Below are 24,965 nucleotides of genomic sequence, written 5' to 3' on the forward strand. Positions count from 1 at the left end.
TAGCAATAACAAGAATTTCAAGATGACCAATGTGGCAAACATATAAGACTTAAAATCGACACCATTTTCATTTAGAACCAACTAGTCACCTTAATAAGTCTTTTCATGAAAATTCCATGTTGATAAGACCATGAATTCATGAGGAGTAATGATAGGATTTTCAAAATGGCTGCTCCAGTGGCCATGTTGGCCACTGAATCATTGCCATTTTCTTTCAGTGCAAACTAGACATCGAAATAAATCTTCTATTTAGAAGGAGTACCAATAGCAATATTTTCAAGATGGCTCTTGTGGCAGCCATACTGGACAACAATTGTCCCCATTTTCTTTCAAGACCAACTACACATTATACGTCTTTCAGTGAGAACCCTATGTAGATAATACCATCCAAACAGAAGTGGTCATTACAAGTTATTTAAGATGGCTGTAGTATTAGCCATACTGAATACCAGATTTGCTGCATTATCATTTAGACTTAATATTTCTTTTTAGTAAAAAACTGTATAATGATCTGACCATCCATTTTGGATAAGCAGTGAAAACAAGATTTTCAAGACAGTCACTGTGGCAGCTATACTGGATGTCTGTGCAGCACCATTTTCATTTAGGTCCAAGTAGATCATAGGATGAAGGTGTCTAATGCTTTATTGAAATCCTCCAAGCTGTTTTAGGAGGAGTAGGGATAAGATAAAAACAGAACAAAAAATAACAGACAATGGGTGGACAACAGATTATCCCAAATGTTTTTCTGGTCTATGACCAATAGAACTCAACATCTGCATTCCCTGGATGCCATGTATGTGTAAATGAAACATCCCTGAACTAAATACTGCTATTTATGTCTCCAAATAATAATTTAATTTACCATTTTGTTAGAAAACATGCTGTACTTACAATGCAAAGATGAAATAAATCTGGAGAATGATAACTGTAAACATTAATATTTTTAATTTTGCTAGATTCTGTCAAACTACCAAGACACTGACAATGTTAAATAGAATGACAGGCAATTAATTCTGAATGAGAAAGATATGCTACAGATAACACTTCTGTCAAACAGAGTGGAATGTAATTAACTTTGGAAGAAAAAGAAATACTGCAAGTAGACCTTCTGTCAAATAGAATGGAATGTAATTAACTTGGAAAAAAAAGAAATACCACAGGTAGACCTTCTGTCAAATAGAGTGAAATGTAATTACTTTGGAAGAAAAAGAAATACTGCAGGTAGAACTTCTGTCAAATTGGAGTGGAATGTAGATAACTTTGGAAGAGAAATAAATAATGCAGGCAGAACTTCTGTCAAATAGAATGGAATGTAATTAACTTTGGAAGAGAAAGAAAAACTGCAGGAAGAACTTCTGTCAAATAGAGTGGAATGAAATTAACTTTGGAAGAGAAAGAAATACTGCAGGTAGAAGAGAAGGAAATACTGCAGGTAGAACTTCTGTCAAATAGAGTGGAATGTAATTAACTTTGGAAGAGAAGAAAATACTGGAGGTAGAAGAAAAGAAAATACTGCACATAGAACTTCTGTCAAACAGAGTGGAATGTAGATAATTTTGGAAGAGAACGAAATTCTGCCGGTAGAACTACTGTCAAATAGAGTGGAATGTAATTAACTTTGGAAGAGAAAGAAAAACTGCAGGTAGAACTTCTGTCAAATAGAGTGGAATGTAATTAACTTTGGAAGAGAATGAAATATTGCAGTTAGAACTTCTGTCAAATAGTGGAATGTAATTAACTTTGGAAGAGAAGAAAATACTGGAGGTAGAAGAGAAGGAAAAACTGCAGGTAGAACTTCTGTCAAATAGAGTGGAATATAATTAACTTTGGAAGAGGAAGAAAAACTGCAGGTAGAACTTCTGTCAAACAGAGTGGAATGTAATTAACTTTGGAAGAGAAAGAAAAACTACAGGTAGAACTTCTGTCAAACAGAGTGGAATGTAATTAACTTTGGAAGAGAAAGAAAAAATGCAGGTAGAACTTCTGTCAAATAGAGTGGAATGTAATTAACTTTGGAAGAGAATGAAATACTGCAGGTAGAACTTCTGTCAAATAGAGTGGAATGTAATTAACTTTGGAAGAGAATGAAATACTGCAGGTAGAACTTCTGTCAAATAGAGTGGAATGTAATTAACTTTGGAAGAGAATGAAATACTGCAGGTAGAACTTCTGTCAAATTGAGTGGAATGTAATTAACTTTGGAAGAGAAGAAAATACTGGAGGTAGAAGAGAAGGAAATACTGCAGGTAGAACTTCTGTCAAACAGAATGGAATGTAATTAACTTTGGAAGAGAAAGAAAAACTGCAGGTAGAACTTCTGTCAAATTGAGTGGAATGTAATTAACTTTGGAAGAGAAAAATACTGCAGGTAGAACTTCTGTCAAATCGAGTGGAATGTAATTAACTTTGGAAGAGAAAAATACTTCAGGTAGAACTTCTGTCAAATTGAGTGGAATGTAATTAACTTTGGAAGAGAAAAATACTGCAGGTAGAACTTCTGTCAAATCGAGTGGAATGTAATTAACTTTGGAAGAGAAAAATACTGCAGGTAGAGCTTCTGTCAAATCAAATGGAATGTAATTAACTTTGGAAGAGAATGAAATACTGCAGGTAGAACTTCTGTCAAATAGAGTGGAATGTAATTAACTTTGGAAGAGAATGAAATACTGCAGGTAGAACTTCTGTCAAATAGAGTGGAATGTAATTAACTTTGGAAGAGAATGAAATACTGCAGGTAGAACTTCTGTCAAATAGAGTGGAATGTAATTAACTTTGGAAGAGAAAAATACTGCAGGTAGAACTTCTGTCAAATCGAGTGGAATGTAATTAACTTTGGAAGAGAAAAATACTTCAGGTAGAACTTCTGTCAAATAGTGGAATGTAATTAACTTTGGAAGAGAAGAAAATACTGGAGGTAGAAGAGAAGGAAATACTGCAGGTAGAACTTCTGTCAAACAGAATGGAATGTAATTAACTTTGGAAGAGAAAGAAAAACTGCAGGTAGAACTTCTGTCAAATTGAGTGGAATGTAATTAACTTTGGAAGAGAAAAATACTGCAGGTAGAACTTCTGTCAAATAGTGGAATGTAATTAACTTTGGAAGAGAAGAAAATACTGGAGGTAGAAGAGAAGGAAATACTGCAGGTAGAACTTCTGTCAAACAGAATGGAATGTAATTAACTTTGGAAGAGAAAGAAAAACTGCAGGTAGAACTTCTGTCAAATTGAGTGGAATGTAATTAACTTTGGAAGAGAAAAATACTGCAGGTAGAACTTCTGTCAAATAGTGGAATGTAATTAACTTTGGAAGAGAAGAAAATACTGGAGGTAGAAGAGAAGGAAATACTGCAGGTAGAACTTCTGTCAAACAGAATGGAATGTAATTAACTTTGGAAGAGAAAGAAAAACTGCAGGTAGAACTGCTGTCAAATTGAGTGGAATGTAATTAACTTTGGAAGAGAAAAATACTGCAGGTAGAACTTCTGTCAAATCAAGTGGAATGTAATTAACTTTGGAAGAGAAAAATACTTCAGGTAGAACTTCTGTCAAATTGAGTGGAATGTAATTAACTTTGGAAGAGAAAAATACTGCAGGTAGAACTTCTGTCAAATCGAGTGGAATGTAATTAACTTTGGAAGAGAAAAATACTGCAGGTAGAGCTTCTGTCAAATCAAGTGGAATGTAATTAACTTTGGAAGAGAATGAAATACTGCAGGTAGAACTTCTGTCAAATATAGTGAAATGTAAAATAGAGTGGAATGTAACCAACTTTGGAAGAAAAAGACATTGCAAGTAGTGTTTCAATCAAAAAGAGTGGCATACAATTAACTTTTGAAGTGAAAGAGATACTGCAGGTAGTACTTCAGTCAAATAGAGCAGCATATAAATGTACGAGACATACTGCAGGTAGTGCTTTGCTCAAAACTTTCACCTCACTTTCAGATAATAATGCTTAAGACTAAAAAGTACCCTATCTGCATGACAGACATTTAATTGAAATAAGTGGTTACATGCAAATAAGGATAATGTATTGTATATCTTAAATTCATAACTAAAGGAGCTAGATATTTATGACCAAGTAGTTACTAGTTTTTAAGTTTTAAATAAAGGCACGTATATGTTCTCACCCAAGCATCCCATGTTCCCTGGTCTGTATGTGATACAAGAACAACAGGATTGCTTGAAACATATTGTTTCGACCCTGTGGAAAGCAAAAAAGAAAATAAGTGCAAGCATTTTTATTAAGGCTTTCCAGAAATAAATTGATAAATTGGGGGTTGGGGTGTCAGAGGCACATATTTTTATTTTTATCCACCCAACACATTGTGCCTTGAATGGTCAACATAAAACACTTATTCTGGATTAATCTCAAACTCACATTTATTTAATAAGCACCTTCCAGCCAATGACCTTCACTTTTTTGATCTAAAGAACAGAGACATTTCAATATACCAAATGGGAGTACACAAGGTATGATCAGACTATGCATTTTGCACAGTCTGGCAAAAATTATATTTCTTCAGACTGGGTGTAGCATTGGCTGCCTTTGTCAAAAATGGAAATTTATAATTCCTGGTGACCCTTGCCTCACATTTGTTACACCTCATATTTCAGGCAATTATTGTCTTGATGCACACTACTTAAGTAATAAGAACCCATATTACAGAAAGAACAACTTAAAAGACAGGATGCATTTACTGCTCATTGTCTAATGCTGTTAAATGAGTTTTACAAGAGAATATAATATGCTGCAAAGTGCAATTGTGAAAACAAGGAGCAGAAAAAGCATATTTGTCAGGTGTGCTGATTATGTTATTTTTGGAAACTACTATGAACATACTGTCACTGTTGCAGAAAGATTTGTTTTCCCTCAATGCCACAGTTATCTCAATCAATATTATTACACCAGAAAAAGAAATGGGGGTGGGCATGATCTAAGGAGATTATTATGATTATATGTACATAAATTGTGCCCAATAAATTACATTGAGTTCAGGCCTAGTGAATCATTTAGTAAATCACTTTACATCTTCTAGTATCCTTGAACATTATAAGAAAGAGGCATGTAATACTGAAATGCACCATCTGTCCATGTTTTACATGTGTTTATGTTATAGTATTATAGAAATGTCATCCAACAAATGAAAACACATTGTAGCAGCCTCTTAAAAAGTTCAAACTACATTCCTCAGATGTAGCAATAATGAAGATTTTTAAGATAGTACACCCCCGCACTATTTTCGTTTAGGATAAACTAGATATTATGTATACTTAATTTAATTGTTAGTCTGTTAGTTTTAATTTTTATATTTTATTACATGTTTTTGTAATGCAACATTGTATGCTGAACATGACCCTGTCCAACACTGAGTTCATTTTTGCTTGACCCGATTTACTTTTGTTTTCTTTTTTTAATATATTTATTTCATTTAGGTAAACAACTAATAATAGCTTAATTATTCCCTATGTGTAACTGAATTATTATTCAGGTAAACAAGAAGCGGTAAATATGTTGATCAGGGTCAGCATTTTGGAAATTCCTAAGTGAATTTTGTGGGCTATTGTGTTGTAAATAATCAAGGCTCATTAGATCATTCTAGACGGGTTTTTCCCATTAGGTAATGGTTGTTTTGGTCAAGAAGAGAACTATACTATCTTGGGACTGAGGATTTTACCAGTTGTGCTTTGACATATTGCACTTTAAGTTGTATATGTTGTGACCAGTTTGGGTTCAATTTTATTTTCTTCAAATTATTGAATTCAGGTGATTATTTTCTCTCAAAATACAAAAGTGCTCTGATAAAATTCTTGGATAAAGACATGCATTGAAAATTATACTGAATTAAAACCTGGAATAATTATTAGGTACAATGATGCTTATGACAGTGAATTTAACCAATAAACTTAATGAAATACAGCCTTTTATAGTTTTAGATTCTGATGTTGAAAGTTACTACTGTATATAATTCATTTAAAAATGATCATTTGTCCTAGAGTATTGGTGTATGCTTTTAATTGTGTCTTATCATAAGTCATGGCCCATACATGATTGATCAGTTCTTAGCTGTGACAGACCAGTATAGGGGCCCCGAGTGGCCGAGTGGTCTAAAGCGCTCTTCGTTACAGATCACTGCCATCTCACCTCTGTCTGCGGCAGTTCGAGTCTAAGATTCAGCCAATGTGGGTATGTGAGAAAGCTTGCCAGTAGCTTCTCGAGGGTCGGTGGTTCTTTCCGGGGTTTTCCCGGGTTCTTCCTCCACCATTAATACTGGCCACCATGTATAGCCTATCGTGTGCTGAAAAATGGCGTTAAACCCCACAACAACAACAACAACAACAAAAGACCAGTGTAGTGCAGCATAGTCAACTGAATTATGTTTATTGACTTAAGCCATGACTAATGGAAATGGCCATGGTACAATACATGCCAACCTCTCAATCTATAAGCATAATTTTGCTAATATAAGTGGCAAAAGAGCATAACCTGAGCATAAAAAGCATAATCTATATATTACTAGTACTAATATTCAAACCCCTACTTCACTAAGGCTATAACATTACATGCCGCAATTACAGTACAATGTACGAAAAATGTACATTTATATTTTCTACTAACCTGGATCTGCGGGTCAAAATACTTGGAAAAAATGGGCATAGTGCATGTGGACTAGAACCAAAAAAAATGCTCTTACACTATACTTATGCAGCAGTCTTTCATTTTTGAATATTTTCAAATTTTTATGAGTGGAATTAAAGAAATGAGAAGATAAATTACAAACATGACTTTTTTTTACTTTACTTTATAATGTACCATAAATTCATATACAGGCAAGTGGAAGATGTAATTCTGTGAAAAAAGCAGTGTATCCCCCAGGGGTGTAAAACTGAGGGTAAACAAAAAACCTTGGTGTCAGAACTGGGGATCGAATTAAAAATGTGGGGGTCAAAAATATACTGACAAATATTCATCCGACTTGTACTTTTTCAGCTTGAAATAGGATATTGCAATTTGCACAACATACTGTCTCTCTCTCTCTCTAAACATACAAATAAACCAACAGGCACAATTAACAAACAAATGCATTGTCCATTCAAGGAATAATTTTATTAGATCATTTTTCTTTTAAAATCGTACTTTTAACAGTGTCCTTATAATCTTTCTGAAGCAATATTATAGACCAACATATTACATACAAGCCAATACAAACAGCCTAATAGATCTTTTTAACCAATGGCATTCAATTTACTGCCTGTCATAAAATGTGTACTATCATCGGTTTCATTGTACTTTGTCCTAGAACAGATTTATCCAAAATTCAAGGAGGCTAATGATTCATCTTGTTTCTAATAAGTTACACTTGAACTTTAAGGTCTTTCTTTTACTGCAGCAAAGTTAAAAACCAGCAAAATCTGCAATGACCCCCGACTGTGTAGTCCAAATAAACGCATTTGTCTCAGCAAGTTTACTGATTTCTTTGTTGTGAAAGAATGTCTTGGGTTATAATGTGTTCTCCAGATATCTTGTGGTGAACGAAGGCAGATTTTTTAAAATTCTTAAACCCTGTCACGAAAGGATTATTCACTTTCACAGTCTTTGCAATCACGCTATCAGAAGTCACACCAGTAAGCCTAATGGATGTGCCGTATTCCAGTCAAGGGAATTATTTTCTCCATTTTTCATTAAAGTTAGATCCACAGTTACTCTTTTGTGTTCTGCTTCTTTCACTTTCTTTGCTAATGATTTTTAGTGCATGTCGTTTTAATCTGAAGATCACTTTCTAGTGCAACAAGCATTGAGGTTAAACATCAAGATGACATCTTGTTGAGCTCAATGGAAATTGCGTGAGAGCTCGCGAGATTAGGGGAAGCTACTCCGTTATAACATTGCCTATGTTAGTCTGGTTCCATATTTTGTATGTTCCCTGCGTTCCACTCCGCTATACGAATAGAGGAGCCCAACAAAGGGAGTAGACAAAGCGGGGAACTAGTCAATGCCTATGCTCGAAGTATACATGATGCCATGCCACCCTTCGTCCAACGTATTAGGTATTAAATAAATCCTAATCGCATTATGCGAATCCCTTGCATCAAAAAAATGCACGGCAACAAAATGTGTGCATCAATTTTCTCCAATGTAAAGGGAAACACTGAAAAATGTATAATGATTATGCCAAAAGCATAATGGTTGGCATGAATGTGGCAGTTGTGACCTTTGGTGATACATTAAATGTGTTGTCAGATTTGCTACATTACCTGCATATATGAATTCAGGTCGACATGTTAAAAAAGCAAATGTTTTGTCATGTTTACTGCTCCCCAATCCCCTTCTGAGTAAAAAGTATTCCAAATCGAGCAATTTAACAAGTTTCATTTTTAGTAGCTGCTATGGCGAATATGACACTAAGACAAAAGGAAGACAGTGGTGCACTCAAAACCAGTCATGAATGCTTGAATCTAGTGGGGAGAAAACAAAACAATAATACATTAATACTACTATATTTAAATCACAATATAACATATCAGGCACATTGTATTGCAAAATTACCAGTAGACTATTACACCTTTAAAAGTACTATCTTGGTTTTCGTACAATATTTGTTAAATATTATTGTGCAATATTTGCTACAATTATTTCTAGAAAAAGAATTCTTACCTTTGGTAAACTGAATACATTATTCTTTATGATGACTTGAAAATGGGGTGAATTAATTGCTGACTGGTATATAAGAAAGTTGTCTTTCTTCTCTAAATCTGAAACATACAATAGTTGTCATTAGTATAGTAATAAAATAAACTCACATATTTAACTAAAAATCTTTAAGAAGGTCCCTTTCAAGCAAACAGATATATGTCAGTATGAAATAGCAAACACTGTATGTGCACATGCTTTGAGAGATCAAATGGCAGCTAAGTGGAGTCATTACACAATGATTCCAATTTTTGTGAACTTAAAAGTTCAAGATGTGTTTCAGACACTCTTCAACTTTTCAAAATAAAATATCAACTGAAGCTATTACCTTGTCCTCCAGATATCATTAAAAGGAAAGGATTCCTTCATGGAGATATCCTAATAAGAAACTGTTTCCTCCATGGAGATATAATAATTAGAAATGGTTTCCTCCATGGAGATATCATTATAGGAAATGGTTTATTCCATGGGGATATCATAATAAGAAATGGTTTCCTCTATGGAGATATAATAAAAAATGATTTCCCACATGGAAATAACATAGTAAGAAATTTGTTAAGTAAATATTCAGCAGAATACCAGGATATTATTCTGCTAATATCATTTTCTGTAGATAAGCAGTGAAAAACTATCAATAATAATATTAAACTTTCAGCTGATTAACGGAATAAAAAAAATGTATGTTAAACATAAATGAACATTTTATGTACATATTAGTAAAACAGCATATCCTCAGGGGCCTCGAGTGGCTGAGTGGTCTAAAGCGGTCACCGTTCTAGATCAATGCCATCTCACCACTGTCTGCGTGGGTTCGAGTCCAGGGCTCGGCTAGCGTGGGTACGTGGGAAAGCGTGCCAGTAGCTTCTCTTGGGTTGGTGGTTCTCCCCTGGGTCTTCCAGGGTTCTTCCTCCACCAGTTATACTGGCCGTCATGTATAGACTATCATGTGCTGAAAATGCCGTTAAACCCTAGAACAACAACAACAACAACATCCTGAACAACATAATTAACTTTCATGAATGGCCCTTATTTTCAGCTATGACCTATGTTAACAACGGAAAGATAAATATGAAGTTAGGAAATAACAGATACATAAGTACTTAAATTATTGGGAAACTTATCTATCTGACATTCAAAAGCTGAATTTTTCTTTCTTCTGTAAAACAAAAAAATCAACATATGAGATCATTTTCCTAAAGAAAATTTGTGTTAGTTATATGAATTTATTATTATCTGAATGCCTTTTTAATTGTAATACCCTCCATCCATCTGTCCATCAATCTGTTCCCAAACCTCCTCCTAAACCACTGGGTGAAATACACAAAACTTTGTAGTCATGCTGACTATTTAGTAACCACATGTGAGAGGATGTCATCTTTGGCTTCTGTTCCTGGGGTTTCTGGGAAGGGATCAAATGTGAAATGGGGAATATTTTAATTAACAAGGACATTTTAAAATACTTTCTAACCAAACTTCATTGTATATGCAGTCTAAGCAGGAAAACACACCATATATGAGATGAACTCATGAGATGCAGTACGATATCACCCCTACCCATCACCCCTGTCACTAGCTGGTGACACTGGAGTTGGGAGAGGATTTTGCAATATGCATTAGAAATGTAAACAAGCATAGGGGTTTGTTATGATTTGTCATTGCAGTTGCTCTAATTTATCACTGGATACTAGTTTTCTTTGGCTGCCACATATGTAAAGATCCAATAATCAATAATTTTTCCATAGGCACAACAAAATTCTCCCTCATTTTAAAATTTAGGTACATAAAAAAAAAATGCTATTTCTTGCAAAACAAGGAAAACTTATTTCTGTGAAAACCAACTTTGAGAGCAAAGTATGTTTCTTTTTGCTAACATGATCACAGTACATAAGGAATACATCAATTACATTTCAAATCCAGCCTTTACAAGCTAGAAAAGACATTACTCTTTTTGGCTTGCTTTCACAACAGAAGTGATAATCATCTGCCTACCAAGACTGAAGTTGGAGTAGAGCGGTCTACCCTTAGAAAGAGGAACTGGTACCAGATCCTGGCATTCACCAGTTACTAATGTAGTGGACCTGCACACTTCTCCATGGAATCAACAGCTACAAGAACTTGGTAAGGTGTGCCTGTATTAATACTGGCAAGTATTATATAAGACACCTATTTATGGCTGTGTAAAACTTAATTTCGGTATGCAAGTCTAAATTGTTACTCGCCTGAATTAGCTAGTGTGAAGAAAAGTTAGTTATGTTTCTCTGTCTCTATAATTTTACTGAAGACCCAGGGAGCAATGCTAAGTCAAAAGAGAATGGTGTGAATTGGTATTCCATATAAGTGAATGCAAACTGCAGGAATTTTCAGGAAGACTTGTGCATTGGTATGTGGTGTTATGCATCCTTTAGGATCTATACTAATTATGAAATCTCCTTCCATAATGGCACTGAGAACTAGTCTCCATATCTTCATTTTGAACCATGATTATCAAGTGAAAAGGTTGTGGAAGCCTAGATCAATGATTGACCAAAGTGTGTGTGCTAATGACCTTTGGCACCAAAAACAGTCTGGAGTAAAATTCTGGTGAGTTATTGTTTTGCTACTTTTTTTCTCAAAAATGTATCGTCTGAGAAAAGGGTTTGTAGGACTGTTTCTCCTTTTAGCATGCCCTAGTGGGTCATTCATTTTTCTCTGGTCTTATCTCTGAAATGTGGGCATAGCTCTAGGACACTGTGTCTGTATTAGGTTTTCCCTTTAGCAGTCTGTTCCCATCCTTCCTAAACATGACCACTGAAGAGCAAGTTGACAATACTGGCTGTGATCTAAGGGCAAATTTATGGTTTTCCTCAAGGAAGGCAGATGTAGAGAGAAAGGCATCTCTTTCTACAAGCTATAAGTTCAATGATGCCACTAGGTAATTGTTAAGTATGTGCTGTGTTGCTCTGTTCAGAACAGGCATCATCCATGACACTGACTCCCAAGCATGACCAGAAGGTTTATTTAAAAGGTGACTAGACTATGTTTAGATTGCTGAATATAGTCACAGATAATAAGTTGAGCATAACTCCTACTGCAATGACATTTCACAAGCAAGCTGAGAAGGACAGTGAACTAGACATCCCCAGTCTAGTTCCTGCCAAGCTGTGACACTGTTCTCTTGAGACATTCACCAAGTGAATTTGTTGATGGTCCTGGAACAGTATTGGGAGGCAGGTAATGGTCAGAGGCCATTCATTCTTTGATGCTGGTGCCAGTAATACAGGATGTCTTGGTATATCCATCACCAATCCAGATGGGCCTCTTTAGAAAACAGTGCTGGCACTTGATGCACTGCTGAGTAGACCTATTCCAGCATGAGAGCACAACAATGGCATGTAATGGTGAAACAAGTCAAGCACTGTGTGACCTTACTGGGAAAAGGTACAAATGACAAATAAATGTCTACAATAATAACAATAACAAATTTATAGCAAATAATATAGACAATTACTTAACAGGCACACCAGACCAAGGACTGATATAAATTTAAATACTATAGACTGTCACCTTATGGCACATAATTATATTAGGAATTAAACTGGCAGTGATATGTACATCATACAATGAAGTCCTGACAAATAAAGTGTGAATTCTTCATCACAAAATAGAAATCATATGTGATAATACTCTTTGGAGTCACTCATCTAGTGTAAAGGCATAAGTAAACTGGTTTTGCAAGTCTTGAAAATCAGCATGCTTCCAGTAAGTTCAATTAATTGCCTGTCTGCAGACCCGCCAACCCTTATGATTTTACCATAAGTCTTGCTGCAATGACTCTTAAATTATGGACTTAAGGAAAATAAGAGCAAAATTTACAAAAATATGATGATTGTGTTCCATGTTTGATCCCAGGTCCTGGTTTCATATTAGGTTCAATGGAGTTTGTTAGAGATCCAGTCTGACTTCACAGGAATGTGTCAGATGCCTGCATGATCATGCTGTTGGCCATAGCATTTTCCAGAAATGATGTCCACGAAACAAAAATACTTAGTAGATGAAATGGACAGTATCAGAAAAAGTTTTAAAAATTAGCATAGAATGAACTATAAAACAGAACTACAGTTTCTGAAACTGTAATGGAGGTCTAAGTATACTTTACAAATCAGTTAATTGAACATAACATTTGCCTTCACAGCATTAGTGTCAAATCACACTTACGAATTTTTTAATACATTTTTCTAAGTCAGCAGTAGCAGTAAATGATATTTTGTTGGACCTTAATGAAAATTGGTTGAACTTGTAGAAAAATGTTCACTGCCATATTGAGAAGGTCTCGGTAGGGTTGGCAGGTTCTTGTCTGATTTCACATGTGTTTGCCAGTGTTATTCTCTGTTCAGAGGGGCCCCGAATGGTCGAGTGGTCTAAAGCGCTCTCCGTTACGGATCACTGCCATCTCACCTGTTTGCGTGGGTTCGAGTCTCGGATTTGGCCAATGTGGGTATGTGAGAAAGCTTGCCAGTAGCTTCTTGAGGGTCGGTGGTTCTTTCCGGGGATTTCCCGGGTTCTTCCTCCACCATTAATACTGGCCGCCATGTATAGTCTATCGTGTGCTGAAAAATGGCATTAAGCCCAACAACAACAACTCTATTTAGAGGTGTCAACACAATGGACAGAATTAAAATGTGTGTGGGATAAAAACAGTTCAGATTTATTGACAACAATCATTACCTGTACAGATTGTATAGGAATCATTTTTAGACCATACATGTGATGTACACCGAATGAATAAAAGAGGGTTGAGTAAAGAGCTGAACTGAAAGCACTATAAACCATAAGACAGGTAATTAAGATCAGGTCAGATAAATTTACTGATGATAAAGTTAGACCACTGAAGTGTAATATATTTGTCAACGATGAGGATAAAGCAAGAAATATACAGAAAAATAGACCAATATAACTTCCCCATGGACAAGTTCAACTGAGAAAACACCCATGAATATCTCAGTAGATGAAAAAGTACAATTCATTATTTGCAAGGCCTCAGGAAAGAACATGTTTACAGTGCAAGCAGAAGTATCAACTGATGAGAAGATGGTATTTTGGCAATAATCCCTCCATCCAAGGGGCACCACCCTAATCTGACTTTAATCCTGGCACCCAGACAAACTTTGAGTGCTTCTTTTGCTAAAGTAAGTCAATGAGATTCAGTGAATGTATATTTAGCTTTAAAGGGCTGGAGTTACTAACATATAATAGGTATTATATTTCAAGATGAATTCACAGTACACACAAAAATAGGTGGTGACATTCACAGCAAAATCAATATATATTAAATGTCAAGTAGGTAAACTGTGAGACCCTGAATGTAATATCCAGAAAACATGAGGAACCCTGTGATTTCATAAGTTTCTTGACAGGTCACACATGTATCTATATTCATTTCTGCAAACATGTTATTCCAGGTATGTGACTCCAGTTTGTCCCAGGCTAAAACTTGTTTCCGAATATATGGTCAGCCATGCATCTTAAACATATTTTTAATTATATTATTTCCAGGAACCTGAGCATATGCCTTATGTCTTACTTGGTTTGTCTGGTGTCTTCATAAAGTACTGGTTGGTAAAAGTTTTACCATCAGGATATTTGGGCTGGGCTGGTAGCCTGGAGTCCAGATATGTACAAAACAAATGCATCACAAGCTGAAAATATCAAAATTTATATTTTCTGACACTTTGCCATCTACAATACTATATCATTAGTATTTGCAAATAATAACATAATGGTTAACATACACAAAACTGACATTGTTACTTTAACACTTGTTTCAGATTATAATGCTTAGTTTCAAGAAGATGCTCATGGTATTTCTAAGGATCCAACTGGGTGATACTGTAAATATTCTGTGTCTGCTTGCAGTGTGACTGATCTGTAAAAAAAAGGCTTGTAAGATAGCAGTAAACAATGGTCCAAAAGTCTGTGGAAGTATAAACTGAGACAAACCAACTGACTGGATTTAAAATGAGAGGGTTATAATAACTGTGAAATTTTTTATGGTTAAGAATGTCTGACTCTACAATTCTATTTTGAAAAATTATACAGCAGAAAGTAGTGTGGAAAATGTACCACAATCAAGCCTGCCTAGTAAGATCAGCCACCAAGATGAACCTCACTTATTGAGAATTGTCATGAAATATCATGACAAGATTTTGAGAGATATTACAAATGAATTCAATAAACACTGAACTGATTCATCCTGTGACTGTTCTGCAAATTTTACATAAGATTTTTTTAATTGTTAAATAAAAGATATGTAATGGAAATCATCCTGAAAAAAAAAAGGATGCTCACTCAGTTTATATTTGGAGAATGAGACCTACTGTCCTGACTGCATGTTCTTTATGTCAATGTGTTATTTTTTTTAAATCACAAGTTGAGGGGTGAATCACATGTTACGGTGTAGTAACCATGTGTGTGCATCACATGTTATGGTGTAGAGACCCTGTGTGTGCATCACATTACGGTGTAGGATGCTGTGTGGTACATCACATTACAGTGTAGGGACGATGTGTGTGCATCATATGTTAAGGTGTAGGAAGCCTGTGTGTTCATCACATGTTACAGAATAGGGACCCTGTGGGATGCATTACATGTTACAGTTTAAGAACCCAGTGGAAGCATCACAACTTACAGTGTAGGGACCCTGTCGGTGCATTGCCTGTGTGTGATTTGGATTTTTAACAAAGCTCTAACATCTTTTCAGTCATATCGCTACAATGTCTGCAGTGTCAGTTTATAGTGATGTCTAGCACTGGGTCATCATGCCACAGACATGTAGCATATCCCATCCTGTCACTTTATCATGACACCAGGCTGACCAGTCCTAACACTAACCTCTTAATGCTGAGCGCCAAGCGAGGTAACTGCTAATACCATTTTTGTATGTCTTTGGTATGACTCAACCAGGGATCGAACCCACAACCTCTCACATCCGAGGTGGATGCTCTAACCACTAGGCCACTGCAGCAGTCCTGTGGGTGCATTGCATGTTATAGTGTAGGGACCCTGTGGGTACATCACATATTATAGTGTAGCGACCCTGTGGGTACATCACATGTTATAGTGTAGAGACCCTGTGGGTACATCACATGTTACAGTGTATGGACCCTGTGGGTACATCACATGTTATAGTGTAGCCACCCTGTGGGTACATACATGTTATAGTGTAGGGACCCTGTGGGTACATCACATGTTATAGTGTAGGGACTCTGTGGGTACATCACATGTTACAGTGCAGGGTGAAAAATACTGTGACATTTTTTATCAATATCTACAACAAATTTTAGCAAGACAATTCAGTAATAAAACACACTTCTTCCATTGGGCACACATGTTAAGGAGTATAAATATGCTAACAGTAGTAGAGTTGATGTATTACATAGCCAGCTGACCTAGAATATAAAAACAGTCCATGACTTTTAATCAAATGATCACCAGCAATTTTACTAGAATCATTTAAAACCCAGATGAACTTTTGGCCCTTGTATATGGTATTTGGGTTAATTTTAATACTGAATTAGTCCATGATATTTGGCTTCATTTTCGTCCAGAATACCACATATAGTCAGAAACTTTGCTCACTGGTTCTGAAAGGCAAAGTTTTAATTTTACTCCATCCTCCATTGGATTCTGATACAGATTCCTCCAAATAAATAACTACAATACTGATAAAACAATTTTTTATGCACATAAACAAACTGCCATGTTTTTAAAGGAAGTGATCTTGTCACGTGATTCATTAGTCGCAGTCTGGTACCCTATTTTTTTAAATACATTTCTTTACACTAAGTGAGTGAAGCCAAAACGGTTTCGATGTGTACCATTTAGCATCACGCAGATTTGACCTCATGACCGTTAGGATTTGTAATTTTGACAGTTATTGTCAGTAGTAATAGCCACTAATTATCAAAGTGAACAAGCTGAACATCTTACTAAGGGAAGCCATAAAGGCTATCAAACCATTTTCCAGCTGACCTGTGTATTGTACATCGATGCTGCCACTTCTCAGCTGTTACGACTGTTCAATAATTGCAATCTTAACAATTATCGAAGTGACTAAACCGGACATCTTATGATAACACAGCAGTAAGGCTAATTGGATTGCATGTACTTACCTTTTTATATGGATTAAAATTTGAGGCTTTCTCGGCTTTATGGAATAAATGTGGCTTTTCGTGAGGCGTAAATGATATAATATTAACTTTAGTGGTGCATGTACTTTAGTCAACATTTCTTTCAGTAACGGAAACCTGACATCAGGAAACAGAAATCGGATTACTTAACACACGTTATGATACTGGCTGTGGATACATATCAAAATAAAATGCAGCTGCTTGTGAGTGGTAGATTTTATTGCACTAATATGCTGGCTGCTGGTTGCGTTAGCCGGGTGGCCTTTCGTGAGGGGTACTTTTGAACACAAACTCGTCGTTGCCAACGGATTATGGCCATAAGGAGCGGGTGGCAGGTGGCCGCTGGTCAGGGGGGCCGTTCAAGAGGGGGACTACCGTATTAAGATTTTATGTCTTCAAATAAAAAAGAAATTGTGCACTAAATTGTTTTTCCAAAATTACTTAAGTAATCGCATTAATGTTATGAATTACTTCTGCTACCTCCAGAATCCAGCCATCCCAAAGACTTTGTATAGACCAAGGGAAGTAACTCTTACAGACTGCTACTCAATACCCCACTAGGTGATGCTTCATATACCAGATATAAGCAGTTTTAACTTTAGCTGTGGGAAAGGGTGTGAGGGATTCATAGTAATATGATTGGGTATGTACTTTTAAAGAAACAATTTACTATAACATTTCTTTTCTCCCTCAAATACATTACCCAATCATATTAACATTTAATAGCAGAATACGTCCGTGGATGTAATGTGATGTGATTTGGATTTTTAACATAGCTGTAACAATTTTTCAGTCATATCGCTATGATGTCTGCAATGTGGCCGTTTATAGTGATGTCCTGTACTGGGGCATCATGCCACAGACATGTAGCATGATGTCCCACCCAGTCACATTATCCTGACACTGGGCCGACCAGTCCTAACACTAACCTCTTAATGTTGAGCGCCAAGTGAGGCAGCTGTTAGTACCATTTCTGTTAGTCTTTGGTATGACTTGACTGGGGTTAGAACCCACCACCTCCCGCATCAGAGGTGGATGCTCTAACCACTAGGTCACCGGAGCGGTCACAGGAGGAAATGCTGAGCATCCAAACCCCTACCTACAAGTACCCTGTGGAGTCTTTACTTGTAAGTGTAAAACTCTCCTAACTATATTTGACAAAACCGAATATAAATGTGTGTGTATATATATATATATATATATATATATATATATATATATATATATATATATATATATATATATATATGTTTAAGCAATTACTGCTCTGCACTTGAAAAATAATAACAATGTTTTTCTTGGACGAATCCAATGAAAGTTGACTGATTCTACCCAATGGTGAGGTTGTGTCAGGAGTGACTTGATCTGCTGACTGCTTACTTAGCAGCAACCAAAGGACCAATGAGATTTAACTCCATCTAAACGTGAGGCCATGTCATGCAAATAGAAAGTGGAAAAGTGGACTGGGCATACGAACCAACTGATTATTTGTCTTTAATTAAGTTCTGGAAGCCAGGACTAAAAGAAATAGCTTGTATTTCATGAGCCAAAATCTTTATCAGACATACCTGTTTCTGTAATAGATCAGAGCATGCTGACTGGATGCCTCCCTTTAGCTTGGATGATAATTCTTGTGGGGCTACATCCTTTATCCTCGTTTTATTTTGGGAGCAAAAGCCTCATGTATCTGGACCGGGTAGACTATGTGTGCTTCAAACAGATTTGGAGAGCATGTACCAGGTCCTGAAACCTTGCCTCTCTCAAAGGATCTATCAACAAGTGGGATTGTAAAATTAGTTTCTGGTTGCCAGTTGACAGAAGCAACTTTATAGTGATGAAACCTATCTCTGTCATTAAAAGTACTGAACCATCTGAATGATACTGTTTGTAGTTTGGATCTTAATGAAAGCATGAAGCATGTTTACTCTTGACACCAAAGCTATCAGGAAGTGCATTTTGTACAATAACTGCTTCAGGGGAAGTGGACAAAGGTTCAAACCTTAAGAGTGGAGTTGAGCCTTGTCAAAACCCACGAGAGACTGCATACTTTTGGAACAGGGTCAGCGAAAGAAGCTGGAATACATCAAAGTTGGTCAGCAAGCCAAAAACGTGACAAATGATGGGGGTTGTGGCTGCAATTTTCTTTCAAGATGCTTTTATTTTAATTTAATATGATGATAATTATTTTCCTCCAAATTGGAGATAATGGATATAATATGGAGTTAAGTTTCTCTGAATCAGAGCAGGATATTTTTCCAGCTATTTGAGAGCTGAAAATGTCGAAAATAAAAAACAATCCAGGGACCTGCCACAGAAAAATAAATTGGTCCCTAGTATAATTGCAGTATACTATGAATTATGGTATATTCAAAACTACTGCAGTACACCACCAGAGGCCAAGTACATGAGTGAGAAAATAGAAACCACATTCAATATGTACAAGTTTTGAAGTGGCATTGAAAATATGCCTGTCCACCTTGTAATACAGAGGGAAAAACATACTGACAGCAACAAAATCTTTGTCAAGGCCAGGAACATCTGTATCATAAACACGGATAAATAATAGCTGGAAGCTGATGGAAAAGAAAGCCATTTTATTACCTAATTACCGATTTTGTCTGATAAGTGACCAACTATTTTGGCAATCTTCAATGACTGAGGTTAAACTCAAACAGATGGAAGTACATTATCTACATCCTGACTGACTGAAGATTTGACTTTGTATGCTATTCTTGTAACCAGCAGTGGCAACCTTCTGAAGAGGGTGGATTTGAAATATATCCTCTATGCAAGCATTAAAACTGAATTCAGTCCAATTAAGTTCAGAATTATCAAGAGACTCTAAATCAGAATGTTCATCAACTTGAAGGTCTTCATCCTCATGTGCGTATGCTCTAAAATATGTCATACCTTAAGGCAAAGTGGCCGTCATATTGTCAGCATGCAATACTGTTCATCTTCCCAATAGGAAAGCTACAAAAGGTGGTCAGGAGGCATTCCGGACAGCTTGTGTACTAATGTGGTGGTATGACATGGCTGGCTTGGCTGGGACAGTACAGATGGCCTAATTGGCTGGGTAGACAACTTGACATATGAAATGGATCAGTTGGACAGCCAGAAAGGCTGGAATGGGCAGCCAAGTCTGATAATACATCATTGCTGATGGTACGGGCAAACAGTACTTGAGAACTGAATCCATACCATATCAGATGTGTCTGAACAGTTGGCTGAGTGGCTGGACAGTTGAGAGTCAAAGCGGCAAATAAATCACCAAAAATGAATGCTGGCCAGGTCAGCTAGCAAATCATAAAACACTCTTATATGCCTGGCTTCATCATCTATATCATGCCAGGAGTGGTGAGCTGAAGTTATACCCTGTGAGTTGCCTATGAAGAAACTTTGTCATACTTGCTTGTTGATATTCTTGTTGACAAAACTTTGTGAATGATACTGATCATTCTAGATCTCTTTTGGTGTCCATCTGCAATATGTCCTCTCTATGTGATAATTTAATGGGTGGAAGAGGAGGCACTAACACAAACTAGATAATGAGTAAGAGGTAGGGTGTAAACTTAAAATGTCTTGTTCACTAGATTTGGATAAGGCCCTTTCTTCCTTGCCCTCAAGCTCTTTTTTGAAAAATGTTGGATCATACGTCTTGTATCCACAATGAACACACCTTGCAGGTGTTGGACAGTGAGCATTTTGTGCAGGAATGGCAGGAGGGTAGAAAACATTATAGACTTAAAACAAACTTTCTCCAGATTTTCACACAAGGTAATTCATCCTCTAGCCATTACATAAGGGGGTACTTTTGACAGTATCTATGAACAGACTTCCTTAAACTTTACATTTAATAGCCACATTGTCGCAGACTATCTGAATATATAAAGACCAAAATACAACAGGCATAATACAAGGTGATATAATGGCTATCAAATGTCAAATTATGAATGCACATTTCTGCAGATGTTTCAAATCAACAAATGTCTGCAAGTCAAATGTGAAATCAGATACTGACTGAATTTACAAAGGCAAAATGGAACAGTAATTCAGTATATACTGATAATAAGAAAAATGAGAAAATACATTCTAAAAGACAAACATAAGAACAAAAACAGTGTACTGGGGTGTGAGTCAGCAGTGAGTATGGAGTTACTGACTGAACATATTCTCATAAACATCTGAACATTCACCAAAATAAATCAAAATGCAATATACACTACATAGAATGATTGCATCACTTACTGTAATACCAAAAATAGGATTGTTTATGGGTAAGAAACAAATGAGAAATCGACAGACAAACTGAGGCTGTTGACTGGATACAGCAAAAGTTAAAACAGGCTATTTGCAGTATGGACACAGCCACCTAGCGGGTAAGGTGGGTAATCTGTATTATTTACTTCTCTTTTTTGATACACTCTTTGAAGGCTGGATTCCGAAGGTAGCAAAAGAAATTCCTAATGTTAATATGATTAGGTAATGTATTTGACAGAGAACAAAAATATTTGTTTACAAAGTTGGAAACAAGATTTCATAGACTTACAGCAGCATCAGTTGGTAGATGTTCTCCCCAATGTTTCCCATAGTTGCCTCCACTTGCCCAACTGAACTCGCTTATACAACCATCCTTACCCAGATCTGAAATTCAAATGTTTATCTGTTTTTTTTATCAATGTTAATCAGTATTATTACTACTCTGAAAAATAACTGAGTAACTCCATTTCAATTCATAATGAAATACAATAAACATACCTTCTAATACACAAAGAGGGTAGAAAACATTATAGACTTAAAACAAACTTTCTCCAGATTTTCACACAAGGTAATTCATCCTCTAGCCATTACATAAGGGAGTACTTTCGACAGTATCTATGAATAGACTTCCTTACACTTTGTTTCGGGGCCCCGAGTGGCTGAGTGGTCTAAAGCGCTCTCTGTTACGGATCACTGCCATCTCACCTCTGTCTGCATGGGTTCGAGTCTCGGATTCAGCCAATGTGGGTATGTGAGAAAGCTTGCTAGTAGCTTCTTGTGGGTCGGTGGTTCTTTCCGGGTTTTTTCTGCGTTCTTCCTTCACCATTAATACTGGCTGCAATGTATAGCCTATTGTGTGCTGAAAAATGGCGTTAAACCCTACAACAACACTAATAATTCTGATTTGCCCTGACACCATGGATGGAATAAAAATCAGGATAACAAAGGTAAAAACTTGGGATATGGATACAAAACATAGGTCAGTGCTTGCAACAATATACCGTATACTCCTTAATTAAAGTAAGCACTCTAATGCCCCCTCCCCTTTTCAAAACAGAAAATTTTAATGACACAGTGTAACCTCAGTGCAAAAGGTCCTAGGGTTCAGGTTAACACCAGTACAGAAGGTCCTGGGGATTTAGGTTTGGTATTACAGTTTCCAAATGATCAGGCTTTATTTGTCAATGTATTGATCATTTTAACTGTGCTGATATGTACATTGAATGGGTGTGTATGTGTAATTTGGATTTTTAACATAGCTTTAACAACTTTTCAGTCATGTCTGCAGTGTCTCAGTTTATAGTGATGTCTAGCACTGGGGCATCATGCTGCAGACATGTTGCATGATGTCCCACCCAGTCACATTATCCTGACACAAGGCCGACCAGTCCTAACACTAACCTCTTAATGCTGGGTGCCAAACGAGGCAGATGTTAGTACCATTTTTGTAAGTCTTTGGTATGACTCAACTGGGTATCGAACTCACGACCTCCCGCATCCGAGGCGGACGCTCCAACCATTAGGCCACCAGAGCGATTCTACAATGAATGGACTAAGCTGCTGTAGAGTATTCCTCATGGAATTTCTGCATCACTTCTGCTCTCTTTGCACTGCTATTGTGAATCAAAAGGCATTTGTACAAATTTGGATTTGGGGCAAAAAATTTGGAAATTGGGATTCTTTAAACTTTTAAACAAAATTTCTTGATGATTCCAATCGGGACAAGTAGCAGGTCTGGTAATGGTAGTCATATTTTATAGCAAATTGGCACTTTTTTAATAATCCAAAGACCTTCATGCCAGGACATTGTCAAATCTGGCTGAAATCTGTTGAATGGATTTTCATTTAGTAATGTGTGAGAAAGCTTGCCAGTAGCTTCTCGTGGGTGGTTCTTTCCGGGGGTTTTCCTCCACCATCAATACTGGCCACCGTGTATAGCCTATCGTGTGCTGAAAAATGGCATTAAACCCCACAACAACAACAGCATTTAGTAATGGTGGCAATACCTGATGGTGAATTGGCATCATCTGAATATCTGGAAGACCTTCATGCCTGGATGCTGTCAAATTTGGTCAAATTCAGTATATTAAAAGCTGTTTAAAGGGTTTTTTTTATTGTCAGTAATGGAATTCATTTGGGATGACAGATCAGCATCCACTGAACAAAAAGGCCTTGATAATGATCCATGTGTAAAATCATGTGCAAACTGATCAAGTGGTTTTGGAAAGTTGTACATAATAACTGTGAACAGACCATGGATAATGAATGATGACTAACAATAAACTTGGCAGATTAAATAAACTAAGTATAGATGCCTTACTAACCTTTAATTCTTTGCACCATGTATTCCTGAGGGGAAGGGTAATCAAGATAAGGAAGCAGTGAATTCAGTGTTGGAATCAGTGTTCCTTTTGTCAATTCTAAATGCTTCAATGTAGATATGGATACCTCTGAAAGTTAATAGAAAAACAACTGAAAATGATTATATAACATGAAAATTGTATAATTTATCCATTATAATGTACTCTCAAATGGAAATAGTTTTCATTTCATACCCATAATACATCATTTTTTGTATATGATCTATTATAAGTATGGCATTTAACCCTATGATTGGCAAAACTGTCAAGATGATTGTATGCAGACCTACCAACCCTGATGAGACTGCCTCAGTAAGGCAGTTGATTTTTTTCCTTAAGTTTGACCTATTTTCTGTCAGATGTAATTTGAAGAAAATAAAATTCAGCCCAAACTGGTCACAACAAAATACAACTTAAAGTACTAGATGTTAAAGTACAACTGGTAAAATCGTCACAGTCACAAGATAATACAGTTCTCTGCTTGACCTCAGGTCACAATTAGCGTTTTCTAAAAACAACCATTACCTAATGGAAAATAACTTTCTAGAATGATCTAATGAGCCTTGTTTATTTACAACACAATAGCCTATAAAATTCACTTAGGAATCTCCAAAACCGTGACCCTGATCAACATTTTTAGTCCCTCTTATTTACCTGAATAATAATCCTAATAATAAGCTCATACACATAGAGAATAATGAAGCTATTATTAGTTGTTTACATAAATGAAATTAAAAAAATGAATTGCACTCAATTTCAGACAAGGTCAAGTCAAGCATAGAATGTTACATTACAATAACATGTAATAAAAAAAATTAAAACTAACAAACATTTAAATTAAATATACCCAACAAAAACATCTGAGGTACTCCTGAAAAGTTAGTCTGGTTCCCTGACTACTTCCACCAATTCTAAAATGAAACCTGGATCCAAATCAAGCAGGAATGAACCAGTTATCCAGATTTTTCAATAACAATCATTTTTCCATATTTTTTGCTTTTATTCCATTAAGTCCCATTTTCGTAAGTCTTATGGCAAAATCATAAGGGTTGGCAGGTCTGTGTATGTACCACAGTACAAGAATACATTATTGTACATGTATTTCTATTATATGATATTTATTACACACTATGTTCTTGTGTATAATTGCATTTTTAAGGCAGTCAGCCTTTGTAAAATCATTTGCACAGCTTGAAATGATGTTATAATTGCATAATGATTATCGATATGATGTCATCTGTTTGGTGTAATGCAGCACTATGATCTATAGAAACGATTGGACACAAAATGACATCTATGTGAATTATGTCTCATATAAAACAACCCCTTAAACCCTGATATGCTAACACATGATTTCCAGTGAACACCTTAGACCTTGATTTGCTGACACTGGAATTCTGACAATTAAGAATTTGAAATATCACTAAACACATGTAATAATTCTACAAAAGCCATAACAGTTGATATCTCGTTGACAATTACAATTTTC

At 36.2% G+C, this 24,965-nt stretch overlaps 1 protein-coding gene across 1 annotated transcript in view; it reads right to left on the reverse strand.

Annotated features, from left to right (window-relative positions):
* LOC149789433 (transmembrane protein 209-like) overlaps window positions 1-24,965 on the reverse strand; it is a 67,228-nt gene that overhangs the window by 6,228 nt on the left and 36,035 nt on the right. Inside the window, exons 11-15 of the mRNA XM_089975520.1 lie at window positions 23,441-23,566; window positions 21,406-21,500; window positions 14,252-14,366; window positions 8,656-8,753; window positions 4,130-4,203 (exon numbers count right to left, since the gene is read on the reverse strand). Coding sequence (XP_089831646.1) covers window positions 4,130-4,203; window positions 8,656-8,753; window positions 14,252-14,366; window positions 21,406-21,500; window positions 23,441-23,566 — 508 coding nt within the window. The remainder of the gene's footprint in view (window positions 1-4,129; window positions 4,204-8,655; window positions 8,754-14,251; window positions 14,367-21,405; window positions 21,501-23,440; window positions 23,567-24,965) is intronic.

The sequence above is a fragment of the Sinohyriopsis cumingii genome, chromosome 11 (assembly GCF_028554795.1).
Source record: "Sinohyriopsis cumingii isolate HCF-2022 chromosome 11, ASM2855479v2, whole genome shotgun sequence".
NCBI lineage: Eukaryota > Metazoa > Mollusca > Bivalvia > Unionida > Unionidae > Sinohyriopsis > Sinohyriopsis cumingii.